The 13,286-nt window shown below is 44.4% G+C and overlaps 1 protein-coding gene across 4 annotated transcripts in view; it reads right to left on the bottom strand.

Annotated features, from left to right (window-relative positions):
- The window catches only part of tmco6 (transmembrane and coiled-coil domains 6), a 44,683-nt gene extending 33,758 nt beyond the window's left edge, over positions 1–10,925 (bottom strand). For all 4 annotated transcript variants that reach the window (XM_078551215.1, XM_078551216.1, XM_078551218.1 and 1 more), the window contains exons 1-6: positions 10,739–10,925; positions 7,813–7,925; positions 7,567–7,676; positions 5,947–6,130; positions 5,422–5,526; positions 1,344–1,429 (exon numbers count right to left, since the gene is read on the bottom strand). In XM_078551215.1, coding sequence (XP_078407341.1) covers positions 1,344–1,429; positions 5,422–5,526; positions 5,947–6,130; positions 7,567–7,676; positions 7,813–7,925; positions 10,739–10,829 — 689 coding nt within the window. In that variant the 5' untranslated portion in view covers positions 10,830–10,925. The remainder of the gene's footprint in view (positions 1–1,343; positions 1,430–5,421; positions 5,527–5,946; positions 6,131–7,566; positions 7,677–7,812; positions 7,926–10,738) is intronic.
- Between the last annotated feature and the right edge of the window lie 2,361 nt (positions 10,926–13,286).

The raw sequence follows: 13,286 nt of genomic DNA, 5'->3' as shown, positions 1-13,286 counted from the left end.
ATGGGACAACCCTCATTTCAGGGACCAATTTGGTGAACCTTCGCTGTATCACCTCCAATGCAAGTATATCCTTTCTTAAATGTGGAGACCAAAGCTGCACACAGCATTCCAGGCGTGGTCTCCCCAAAACCCTGTGCAACTGGAGTAGGACTTCTTTATTCTTGTACTTCAATCCCTTCGCAATAAAAGCCAACATGTCATTAGCCTTCCTAATTGCTTGCTGCACCTGAATGCTAACTTTGAAGTCTCTTTGAACATCAACACTTACAAATTTCTCACCTTTTAAAAAATATTCTGGTTTTCTATTTTTACAAAGTGAATAGCTTCACACTTCCCTACATTAAACTCCATCTGCCATCTTGTTGCCCACTCACTTAACCGGCCTATATCTCTTTGCAGCCTCTCCGTGTCCTCCCCACAGCTTACCTTCCCAGTTAGCTTGATATCATCAGCAAACTTAGATACATTAGTCTCTACCTCTTTATCGAAGTCATTAATATAGATTGTAAATAGCCAAGGCCCCAGCACTGATCTTTGTGGATCAATTAGGAAGGCAGATGACATGTTGGCCTTTATTGCGAGGGGATTGGAGTACAAGAATAAAGAAGTGCTGCTCCAGTTGCACAGGGGTTTGCGAAGACCACGTCTGGAATGCTGTGTGCACTATTCACCGCTTGCCAACCTGAGAATTCTCTACTTATGCCCACTCTGTTTCTTCCTGTTAACTAATCCTCTATTCATGTTAATATATTACCCCCAACTCTAGAAGCCCTTATTTTGCCTATCAACCTTTCAGGCAGTTGCTCCCACATTGAAGAACAAGATTTAATGTTATTGGAACAAATTGGAAACCAGTGCAGTGGCATAAATGAGTAAGAAAAGAAAATGCATGCTGGTAAACTGAAACATAAACGAGAACTTTATGTTGCAGGAGACGACAATGTGCGGAAGTGAAGAGATTGGTCACGGAATTGAGTTGGAGACCTGGTATAGAGTTAGAGTTATCGCCCTAATCACTAACGGGTTTTCAGGATGACAAGAATTATTCCGAAATGCTCTGCATTTAATATTACCTGGCAATGGCAGCTGGAGAGAGGCTGAATGGTTGATGTAAGTAAAGGGAAACTGGATAAGTAAAGAAAGGACTATGTCAATAAGGATAGAAGAAGCAAGGTGGGAGGAGGTTCATGTGGAACAAAAACACCAGTAGAGATCAGTTGGGCCGAATGGCCTGGTTCTGTGCTGTAGATATTATATAACGCTACTGGAGTTTTCTGAGTGGAAGAGACATGCATTCATTGTGGGCCCAGATACATATAGGCCCTGGCTGGGTGCTAACTTACGGGATGATCTTCTCTCCTGCTTCCTTGGCCTGCAGCATTTGGGACAGTGAATAGGCTGCGGCCTCCACCACAGCTCCATGGGGTGACTGAAAGAGACAGACAACTGCTTTAGGAACGCATTACATTTACACACTGGCTCTTAGAAGAAATGGCCCAAGGTACCTGGCAATCAAAGCTTGAGGTTAAGGCGGAAAGGAAAGTGCAGTCAGACATTAATTTTTAAAGAGTATTTTGAAGGATGAGTGAAACACCAGGGCAGGCAGGATTAAAGGAGGAAAAAGCACTTGCATTTATATGGAGGGTTACGATCTCCGTAAAGACCCATAACAGTTTAAACAGAAATTCACATTTCCGGTTATTAGCTGAAGGGATGACATGTCAAGATTTTACATTTTAAAACTTTTATTGTATCAATGACTAAACATAAAACTATTACTTAAACAGTATTAACTTTTCATAGGCAACTTGCACTTTAAACAGAACAGAACTTGCCCCTTTCTACTTTTAATGACAACCGGAAACCCCAATTTTGTTAAGTCACTTGGTCTCTTAAGTAGATATTCACTGTCCTGGACCCACTCCAAAATGTTTTGCAGCTCCCAAGTGTTCACTTCTGTTCTTTTTCCTTTCCCTGTTCCTGGGGATTCTCCCTCCAGTTTCCGCTAGGTGAACCCTGTAGCCTTGCTTTAACTCCTTACAATCTAGATTTTCAAACTCTGAGTGCAAGCTGCCACCTGCATTCCACTTGGTGAACAATAGAGTCGACATTTTCTTTGCTTAAGGTGCAGGCCTGGCTAACATCGATCTCCTGCTCTCCCCATCTTAGTTGGCTGTGGATCACTCAAGACCAAAACTGCAACCCCACCTCTGTATGTGATAGCTGTAGGTTTATAGGGAAGCCTGTAACCTGACCACAGAAGGCTGTGTTTATTTGTGCCACAACACTAAGGGAGCACTCCCTGCGTACGTGCAGAGATAATTCAGCTGCAAAGAGTGAGAAATGCTTTTGCGTCTTATATCTCATTTTATCATTTGCAACTAGACAGACAGCCTAAATCATGTTTCGAGATACAAACTGGAACCTGGTATTAGGAAGTAAATTAAAACAGAATCATATTAGGATTGGCTGTCCCCTAAAATGTTCTGTTCATTTGCAAGTCATTAATAAAATTCTCATCTGAAATACATCGGGGTATTGCTTTTTTAATAAGAATTTTTTGCGGATGATGTCAAAAAGACTGAGAAGCATCAAAATGTATTAGCTTACTCCATCTTGCATTATTTATTAATGTTCACCATTTTCTACAAACAAATGTATTCTTCGGTAACTGGGTTTTCCCGGGAAATCCGAGTACACTTTTTATGATTCTTGTACCTGCGGCAAAGGCCTTTTTATTCACCACAATTCACCAGAAAAAAAACTAAATAAAAGAAAATCATTGCCTAATGGGGGGGCTGCAGCCCATAACTCTGGGACTAGGAACCCAATTAACTATCAAATGAGCTAGTCAGGTTGTGCAGTAATTGGCATTTGCCATAACATAGTCAGCACCTGCCACTGGCGGAAAGGCTTCAGAATCAGTTGTGCATGCCTCGCCAGCCGCAGTGTGGGCTGAGTGCACACGTGTAACTGCTCCTGTCGCATTTCTGGTGGGCAGCAGGTGTTACAGCGATCTGAAAATGGGTTCCTCCACCCTCCTCTCCATGCACTAGCTCTGTACCCAAGTAGAAATAATAATAATCACAAAGGCAAAATACCGTGGATGCTGGAAATCTGAAACAAAAGCAAAAAATGCTAGAAGAACTCAGCAGGTCTGACAGCATCTGTGGAGAGGAAGACAAAGCTCTAAAGAAGAGTGAAACAGACTCGAAATGTTAACTCTGTCTTTCTCTCCACAGATGCCGTCAAACCTGCTGAGTTTTTCCAGAAATAATAATCCGCTATCTCCAATTACCACTGCTTTTCATCTTAGAAACAAAGGGACAGATTCCAGCACAACTATTTATCACTCAATGCCGATAACACCTTTCTGGGTTTTAGAAGACTAAGGGTCTCCTGATTGTGGAATTAGCTCTCATTGTCCCTGGGTGTTAACATCTGGGACCTTCCTTTCAATAACACAACGCAAATCTCCTTTTGATCTCACAACTAAACTACCCAGATTACGACCTTGGGATGTCCAAAAGTGCCTTACAGCCATTGAAGTACTTTTAAAATATAATCAGTGAAAAACATTAGAGGTAATAGGTTTTACACAAGTACAGAGGCGGGGGGAGGGAGGGAGGGGTGAAGAACATCAAAATGGAAGTTAGAAGAGATTAGAAATGGCAAAAAGGCATGATGAAGCAAGGCAAAATGAGATGAGAGTGGGGCGAATGCTCCTTCAACAACACCTTCCAAACCCATGATCTCTACCACCTAGAAGGGCAAGGGCAGCAGATGCATGGGAACACCACCACCTGCAAGTTCCCCTCCAAGCCACACATCATCTGACTTGGAACTATATCGCTGTTCCTTCACTGTCACTGGGTCAAAATCCAGGAACTCCCTCTCTAACAGCACTGTGGGTATGGACTAAGCGGTTCAAGAAGGCAGCTCACTATCACCTTCCCAAGCGTAATTAGAGATGAACAATAAATGCTGGTCTAGCCAGCGTCTTGCCATTCAGCTTCACAGGAGCCAAGTTGTGCACAAACAACAAATGAAAGAAATATACTTTGCGTCATGTCAGTTTAGGGTACAACTTTGGCCAGAACATCTGGAGAAGTCTCCTTAAATAGTCACATGGGATCTTTTACATCCATGATGAATGGACAGCTGGGGTTTCAGTTTAACATTTCACTGCAATTCGATCCCTTTTAATACTCAGACAACCAGAAAAGGCAACACCTCTGACAGTGCAGTATCCCATCAGTACCAATGCGCCCTCCAAACTTTTCATAGTGCATGAGCAATTTATTAAATGATGGCCCTTTAAAATTTTTTGCATGGTAACTTAAAGGGTCTGACTTGTACATGGCCCGAGTGGAAACTTTTGCGTTGCTGCATGGCCACACAGTTTAGAGGGAACATGGATCGGTGCCGCATGTAGTGTCAGCCTAAACGATGCATGAGTCCATTGTCAGGGCTTGAACCCACAACCAATAGCTCAGTAGCAAGACTACTACCAAATGAGTGTATAAATCCAATAGAGACCCATTCTGCAGGGTACAGATCCCCTTGTTACTCGTTTAACCAGAAAACAGGTGTTGTCAGCTGCTCAGTTGGCAACATTCTCAACTTGGTTATGGTTTCAAGTCCCACTCCAGAGGCTTGAGCACAAAATCTAGGCTGACACTCTCAGTGCAGTGCCCAGGAAGTGGTGCACTGTTGTAGGTGCTGTTTTTTGGATGAAACATTAAACCGAAGCCCGGTTTTCCCTCTCAAGTGGGCATAAAAGCTCCCACAGCAGTATTTCGAAGGGGAGGTGGTCCTGGCCAACGTTTATTCTTCAGTTATTGCTAAGAAACAGATTATCCAGGTCATTATCACATTGCTGTTTGGGGGAGCCTGCTATGCGCAAATTGGCTGCCGTGTTTCCTACATTACAACAGTGGCTACACTTCAAAAAGCACTTATTTGGCAGTAAAGCACTTTGGGACATCCTGAGATTGTGAAAAGTGCTATCGAAATAAAGTCCCTTGCTTTCTTTTTAATGGCACTACTGTGGTGACAGCCCAATGTTATAGTTTTCAAACCTCTCCGCGTGGGGGAAACCATCCGTGAAAACTGGGCTCCCTGTCCGAACTCTACTCATAAATGGATAGTTGACCAGAAAGGAAAGCAATGCAGTCTGGGCAGAATTCATTGACTAGAAGACAACAGAGTCAATGAAAATATACAGAAAAATATACAATGCAGTGTCCGTCAGGCACAGGGCTCGCAAGATGCCCAGCCCCAAAGAGACTGAAATCAGATGGTCTATCAGCTCCCTCCCTTGCCCGGGTCCGTAAATACATGGCTAAATATTTCCATAACGCAGCACTGAAAAAATTAACAATAGTTTCATTTGCAGTTATGCTAATGAGTACGTCTCACCTGTAAACAGATCGCCAGAGCTTGGATCACACCTTGTACCAGAAGTTGATTCCGAACAGCTTCATTCTCAGCTGCCAGGTTCCCCAGAATGTACAGACACAGCTCCTGCAGCAGAGTGTTTCCAACAAAAATAATTACTTTTTAAATCAGAGACTTATCAGCACCAATATACTTTTCAAACATCAGCTCAGAGACCAATAATGAACTTCGCCCCAGGCTCTCCGATGGATTACTTGGTAAATTTAATTCTCAGTGTGATACTGAACCACGGTGCTCAGTTCATGCACCGGTTACATACCAGACCATGAAGTATCAAGGTTAGATGTACCCAGGTTGGGATGTTTAGGAGGTATTGTGAGAACCGACATAGAGAACATAAGGAGTAGGTCATTCAGCACCTCAATTCGTGCTCTGGAGTGGGACTGGAACCTGCCACATTCTGATTCAGAGACAAAAGCAGTACCCACTGAGCCATTGCTGACCTCTGAAAATATCGTAAGCAGCGTTCTGCAATCGATTGCTCACCGTGAACTTTGCACTCTGGCCCGAGAGGTACGTCAGGAGGTAGGGTGTTGCGGGCAAACAGACAAGTGAGGTGCTTTGGTCATCTGAATGGGAAAGTTCAAGCAAACACCGTGTGGCCTCAAGCTGAACCGATGCCAGGTTGCTGGTGAAGAGGCCGATGAGGACGTGGATACTGTTTTCAAACCTACACAGGGGCAGAAAACAACATGGGAGTTTTCCACTTTCAGAGAACCTTTGGTTTATCAGGTTAATAGACGGTACAGTTGCTCCAATTTTCTATGTGGATGAGGTACCCACCAGGTGTAGGATACACGTGTTAAAGGAGTTGAATTCTTTCCCATTTCAATGACCCAGTTTAATTATCGCACATATCACAGGCCAGGAACAGTTGCAAAATAGAGCTTTTTCCAATTTCACAAGGGGGCCCACTCAACAAGAATCAGATTATTCCACTGGGCAGCCAGTAGCCTCAGACCAGGAATAACAGTTTGGTGCTAAACTGTGCTATTTAAGGAAGAGTTTTGCGCTCTGAGCCCATCAATAACAACTTACATTTCTGGAGCGTTTTAATGTAGTAAAAAGTCCCAAAACACTTCACAGAAGTGACTATCTAACACTGAGCCACATACAGAGACATTAGGACAGGTGACCAAAAGCTTAATCAAAGGCGTTTGTTTTAAGGAGCATCTTAAAAGAGGAGAGAGATACAGAGGGAAGGGACAAAAATTTAGGGCTTAGGCATGGCTGCCAACAAGTAGCGCAAAGCAAACACCCAAAGAGGCTAGAATTGGAGGAGCAAAGAGATCGGAGTGTTGTATGAGGATAGAGTTAGGGAGGGATGATACCCTGAAGGGATTTAAAAACACGAATGAAACTGGAAAAATCTGTATCCTAGAACGCTAGAGCACAGAAATCGGCTAATCAGCCGGTCATACTCGCATCAACTCTTTGAAAGAGCTATTAACCCACTCAGAATTAAATTGAACTCAGTGCATTTGGCTGCCTTAAGATCCTGGGCTGGATTTGAATCCCAGATTCATGAAGCGAGAGGTCAGTGTTTAACCCAACGAACCAGTCAGTCTCCCAGTTCTGCTTTTCCCTGGTAGGCAGCTGTCAGAACCAACTATACAGTTCTCTAAACCCAGACCAAGGGGGTTAACTGATAAACCATAGGTGAGCTAAGGCCAAGCATGCCAGACAGCACCAAATTGTGAAATGAAATTCGATAAGTCTGCTCATGCGTGGGCTGGCATTGGGGGAGGGAAACAAATGGTCACAAATTCTGCCAGATTGTTGTGAGAAAGCCAACTGATGTCCTTCAGGGAAGGGAATTTGACACCAGAATTTGGTCTATTCTTAGTCATCACTCCAGTCCCACACTCTGTGGCTGGCTCAAGATTACCTGAATTAGCCCAGTAAAAACGCTCAGTTGTACGAAGGTGACTGCTCACCAGCCCTTCTCAACCTACCTTGGCTGGGCAATAAATATGGCCTTGCCCTCATCAAGAGAGAACCAACTGAAAAAGAGTCCAGGAGATAGATGAAGAACTTGTAGCTAGGCGACCCTGCATGTGAGTGGACTGTCAGAGAAAGCAAAAAATGCCATTTGACTGTCAGTACCTGACAAACATCTGCTGTGTCTCCTTCAGTTGGAGCATTTGACGTAGAGAGCGTAAAGCAGCGAGACGATCATCCGATCCATGCTGAATCCTCTGGAAAAGCTGCAAAACCTGTGGAAATTAGGCACACAAGACAAGTTAGATTGGACATGTTAGTGAGCAAGCTACACTTTCAAATTAAAAGCGCTCTCTTAAAATGTTTCTCAGGGACAAGGCTAGATACACATGCGGACTGATTGTGTCTCACCTCCTCCTTCGTGATCGACGTCTCCCTGATCTCCATTTCCTCTCCATCACCCTGCAGGCCCCTTGGCAATCTTTTGCTAACCAGCTGCTTTTCCTTGCGTGCTTTCCGCAGAGCTGTACGTAGAAGGGAAATTCCAAGTAATTTTAAGTCACGTGCTATGAAGGAATTTAGCAAGAAATTTAGTAAAACAGTAATCTGGGGTCACGTTAAAAGCTTGCAGAGTAATTATGCAAGTTTATTTAACTTAATGGCACCAACACAAGGGGAAGCATTTGCACTTGTGCTAACAAACATTGTGTATTGTGCTTAAGTAGTAGAGATAAGGTAAAAGATGATAACTTCAAAGTACAACAAGAATGTAGGAACAAAACGCAAATAGAAATAAGTGTAAGATCAATTTACACATAGCACTTACAACTCAGAAACAGGCCATTCAGCCCAACGCTGATGTTCGTGATCCACACGAGTCTCCTATTCCACTTACTTCATTTAATCTTTAACTTAACCTATCCAGTTGTCCTTCATGTACTTGTTGAACTTCCCCATAAATCCATCTATACGATTCACCTCAACTACTAGGGTAGCAACTTCCACATTCTAGCTGTGCTCTGGATAAAGACGATTCTCCTCAACTCCCTATTGGATTTATTAGCAACTATTTTACATTTATGACTTGCTCTCACCCAAAAGTGCAAACATCTTCCCTGCATCTACCCTATAAACCTTTTCCTAATGCCTAACTAGACTTCTAACCTCATCCCTCAGTCTTCTCTTTGTAGAACAGATATGACAAAAACCTTAAGAACTCAATCTTGCTGAAAAGAGAGACATGATGCCTAAGCGTTTCGTCTGGCACTGATCAGGACAAATGCAAGAATGCCAAATTTCAAAAGATCACAATTTATACTATAGGAGAAAAGGGTGCTGATTGGTTGGCAAATCCACTCTATTTTGCTGAGGCATTGCCATGGAAAAACAGCAGGGAACTACTGGCTCTTCAAGCCTCCACATAATTCAAAAAAGGCACAGCACTTGAACATATTCCTTTTGTTGGCAGAGAATGGGTCCTTGCATAAGAATGCAAATTGCTTCAGGCAAGCACAAATGAGCCACCTTATGGGCACGACTGATTATCTTAAATAGGTTCTTAGTGTAGCTATACACGCACTCAGGATTGTTCAGCGAGTGCTGCAAGACCACCGAATCACAACTAAATGCAGACATTTTGTTATATGTTTTTCAAGTGCGGGCTTGAACGAATGTTGTTTGATTCAATCAGTCAAGCATTGGGACGTATGGCCTACGTACCTGGCATCGCGTCTACACTGAAATTCATTCAAGATATTGCAATACGAGTTTGGAATAATAATCTTGAGGTTCTTCAAAACGTAACAAGCTGCTAGGATGGAAGAGTTTGGAGGACCAAACCTCTTCGGGCTGAAGTGATTTTGAGACTCCTTAAAATACATGTCACTTCAGGAGCCTGACAGCAATCAACCTTCATGCTCCTTGAATCTTAAGAGCTGAGTAGGCCATCATCCAATTTGCTGCTCCATCCGATCGCTCTTCACTAATTGCTTTTCGCTAAATAGGTTTAGTTCATCACTGGTGAGGGTGTAACATTGGAACAGATAAAGTGATGAGGTAAGAGCATCAAACAAGAACTGTATTACACACTACGGCAAACTGGATTGAAGTAAAGTTTACTGAATAGCCCATTGGCACCAATTGTTTAATCTCTAGCATGGATAGCCATGGCTAGCAGGCCCTGAGAATTCCCTGTTTAAAGCTCTCTATCTTACACTTTTCTACTTCAAGACACTCCTTGAATCTCATCCTTTGGCAAAACATTTTGCCACTTGTCCCAATATCTCCTTAAGCCACTGAGTTCGAGATTGTTTCATAATTGTCCCTATGAAGCGTCTTGGGTCAATGCCATATTAAAGGTGCTGCATATATGCAAGCTGTTGCTGATGTTATTATGAAGAAACTGGAAGATAGTCACAGATTTGTACAGAGGAGTTTGGAATCCTTTGCATTGATGTAACAGACAACATTCTGAGAGAAAATATAGCCCTCAGCAAGAACAGATTCACAGAAACTGTGTGGACATTTAACTCTCCCACCATTGAGATAAATAAGAACCTTAATGCTTTGTTCTCCTGAAACCCAGTGAGCGACAATCACCAAGAAGTTCCAAAACTGTAATGTTATTTTGCTGGAATCTGCGGGGAGTTCAGCAAATGGATATAAAGAAAGAAAAACCCCCTCCCAATACACGGGGAGAACGAGACCCCCTCCCAATACACGGGGAGAACGAGACCCCCTCCCAATACACGGGGAGAACGAGACCCCCTCCCAATACACGGGGAGAACGAGACCCCCCTCCCAATACACGGGGAGAACGAGACCCCCCTCCCAATACACGGGGAGAACGAGACCCCCCCTCCCAATACACGGGGAGAACGAGACCCCCTCCCAATACACGGGGAGAACGAGACCCCCTCCCAATACACGGGGAGAACGAGACCCCCTCCCAATACACGGGGAGAACGAGACCCCCTCCCAATACACGGGGAGAACGAGACCCCCTCCCAATACACGGGGAGAAGGAGACCCCCTCCCAATACACGGGGAGAACGAGACCCCCTCCCAATACACGGGGAGAACGAGACCCCCACCTAATACACGGGGAGAACGAGACCCCCCCTCCCAATACACGGGGGAACGAGACCCCCCTCCCAATACACGGGGAGAACGAAACCCCCCCCTCCCAATACACGGGGAGAACGAGACCCCCCTCCCAATACACGGGGAGAACGAGACCCCCCTCCCAACACACGGGGGGAAGGACACCCACCCCCCGCTCAGTGAGGGAGCGGGGGTCCGGCTGGTGACTCCCCGGGCCCGGGCACCGCCTCCTCACCCCTCTCCTGCTGCCGTCTCCTGGCTTTAATCTCCTCCACGCCGCACGCTCGGTTTCGGCTCCGGACCTCGGCTCCTCTCCCCTGGATCATGTCCGCGATATCCGGGCGCCCCGAACCCGCTCCTCACCCTCACACCAAACCCGGGTACCGGCCGCCGGCGCCGCCGCCTTCCTCCCGCTCCCGTCGCTCTCTCCGTCGCGCGCTGATGACGCGGACCCTCCTGCCACAGCGCCACCCGCAGCCCGGGAGGCTCCATTGCAGGTCAGTGCCGCTCCTCACGGTTACCTACTGCATTTACAAAGCGCCTATAACATAGTACAGTGGCACAAGTAGTTTTACAGAGTACAGCCAAATAAAAGAGCTGGTATTAGGACAGGTTTTAGACAGTGACTTTGAAAAATAAAAGATTTGCATTCTGTCATGACTTGGATTGCAAAGCATTTCACCATCAATGAATTGTTTTGAAGTGCATGTGGAAGTGGCAGCGAATTTGCGCACAGCAAGCTCCCACAAACTGTAATGTGATAATGACATAATGTGATAGTTGTTTTCATGATGTTAATTGAGGAATGAATATTGGCCAGGACACCAGGGATAAATCCCCTGCACTTTTTTCCAAACAGTGCCATTGGGTCTTTCACACATGCCACAGAGGGCCGACAGGCCTTTAACATCTCACCCATAAGACAGAACCTCTAATACTCACTCCATACTGCACTGGAATGTTAGCCTTGACATTTGGTGCTCAAGTGCTGGAGTGGGAACTGAAGCACAACCTTATACCTCAGATGCAAGAGTATTGTCAACTATGAGGAAGATGGAGAAGTAGAAAGATTTAAGGAGAAAGCCATGGCAGCTGGAGGCACGCAATTATAATAAATTATATAAAGAGGCCAGAATTAGAGGTGCTCAGATATTTTGGAATGTTGTGGGGCTGAAGGAGGTTACAAAGATAGGGAAGGCGAGGCCATGGGGAATTTGAAACTAAGTAAGAGAATTTTAAAATTCGCAATTGGGTGGCTGCTAAACAACAAGCCTTTTTTTAACCCCACCTCCAATGTTTTTATAATCAGCAAACAAATGAAATGTCACTTAATTCATCTGATGAAAATTTAAAAATACATTTTTTTAATGGCCCAATGATTGTTCCCTCAGGTTATTTGCTTGCAGCTATGTCCTGGAGATTCATCTTTATTTCCTGGAGACTCCAGGACAATGCTGGAGAGGTTGCGATCCTCACCACACTTCAGGAGCGCTCCCTGCAAAGTTTCCTTTTCCCGTCAAAATCAATTAAAGTTGATCGATGGAAAGTTGTCTGGAAGCATGGCTGGAATTTTCTGATTTACGCGCCCATTGGATGAGACTACAGACCGGGAGTGCATCCAAAGAGGCTGAACCATGGGGCAATGCATGCGTCAGAAGGTTGTGGGTTTAAGCCCTACTTCAGAGCACAATCTAGGTTGACACTGCCAGTACTGAGGATCCACTGTCAAAATGGCGTGCTTCACTCAAGATTCATGTGATGAATCAGCCAAAGCTCTTCAAGTTGTATTGTTTCTGCATGGCAGACGCTGAGGGTACACAGCCAGTAACAGGGAGTTGGATTTATGAAAATTTATGCTGGAGCGCAAAAGCTATTTTTTCTGAAAGCAATCTATTAATATCTTTGTTATTAAAAAAGTGAATTGTCCTGATGACATTGGGAAACAAAATGTTGAGTATTGCTGAATAAAGGAGACATTTTTTGTTGTAGCTTTTTGTCTTGCACTCATCAGGACAACTCACAAGAAACTACCAATGTCAGGGGAAACAACATATCTATACTGTATCAGAAGAGAGTGCTGATTGGTTGGCAAGCAGACTCTGATTGGCAGAGGCATTGCCTTGGAGAATGCACCAGTTCACAGGAACACAGAATTTTAATAGCACAGAAGGAGGTGATTCGGCCCATCGTGTCTGCACCGACTCTCCAATAAGCACTATGACCTAATGCCATTGCTCTGCCTTTTCCCCAAACCCCTGCACATTGTTTCTATTCAAATAATCATCTAATGCCCTCTTGAATGTCTCGATGGAACCTGCCTCCACCACACTTCCAGGCAGTGCATTCCAGACCCGAACCACATTTTGTGTGAAAAAGTTTTTTCTCACGTCGCATTTGCTTCTTTTGCAAATCACTTTAAATCTGTACCCTCTCGTTCTTGATCCTTTTAAGAGCAGGAACAGCTTCTCCCTGTCTACTCTGTCCAGCCTCCTCATGATTTTGAACATCTCTATCAAATCTCCTCTTAGCCATCTTCTCTCCAAGGAGAACAGTCCCAACATCTCCAATCTATCCTCATAGCTGAAGTTTCTCATTCCTGGAATCATTCTTGTAAACCTCTTCTGCACTGTCTCCGATGTGTTCACATCCTTCCTATAGTTTAACACCCAGAACTATACACAATACTCCAGCTGAGGTCTAACGAGTGTCTTATATAAATTTAGCATTACCTCCCTGCTCTTGTACTCTATGCCCCTATTAATAAAGCCCAGGATACTATATGC

This window comes from Cetorhinus maximus, chromosome 10, assembly GCF_964194155.1.
Source record: "Cetorhinus maximus chromosome 10, sCetMax3.hap1.1, whole genome shotgun sequence".
NCBI classification, from domain to species: Eukaryota; Metazoa; Chordata; class Chondrichthyes; order Lamniformes; family Cetorhinidae; genus Cetorhinus; species Cetorhinus maximus.
This window is presented reverse-complemented; position numbering and strand designations above follow the sequence as displayed.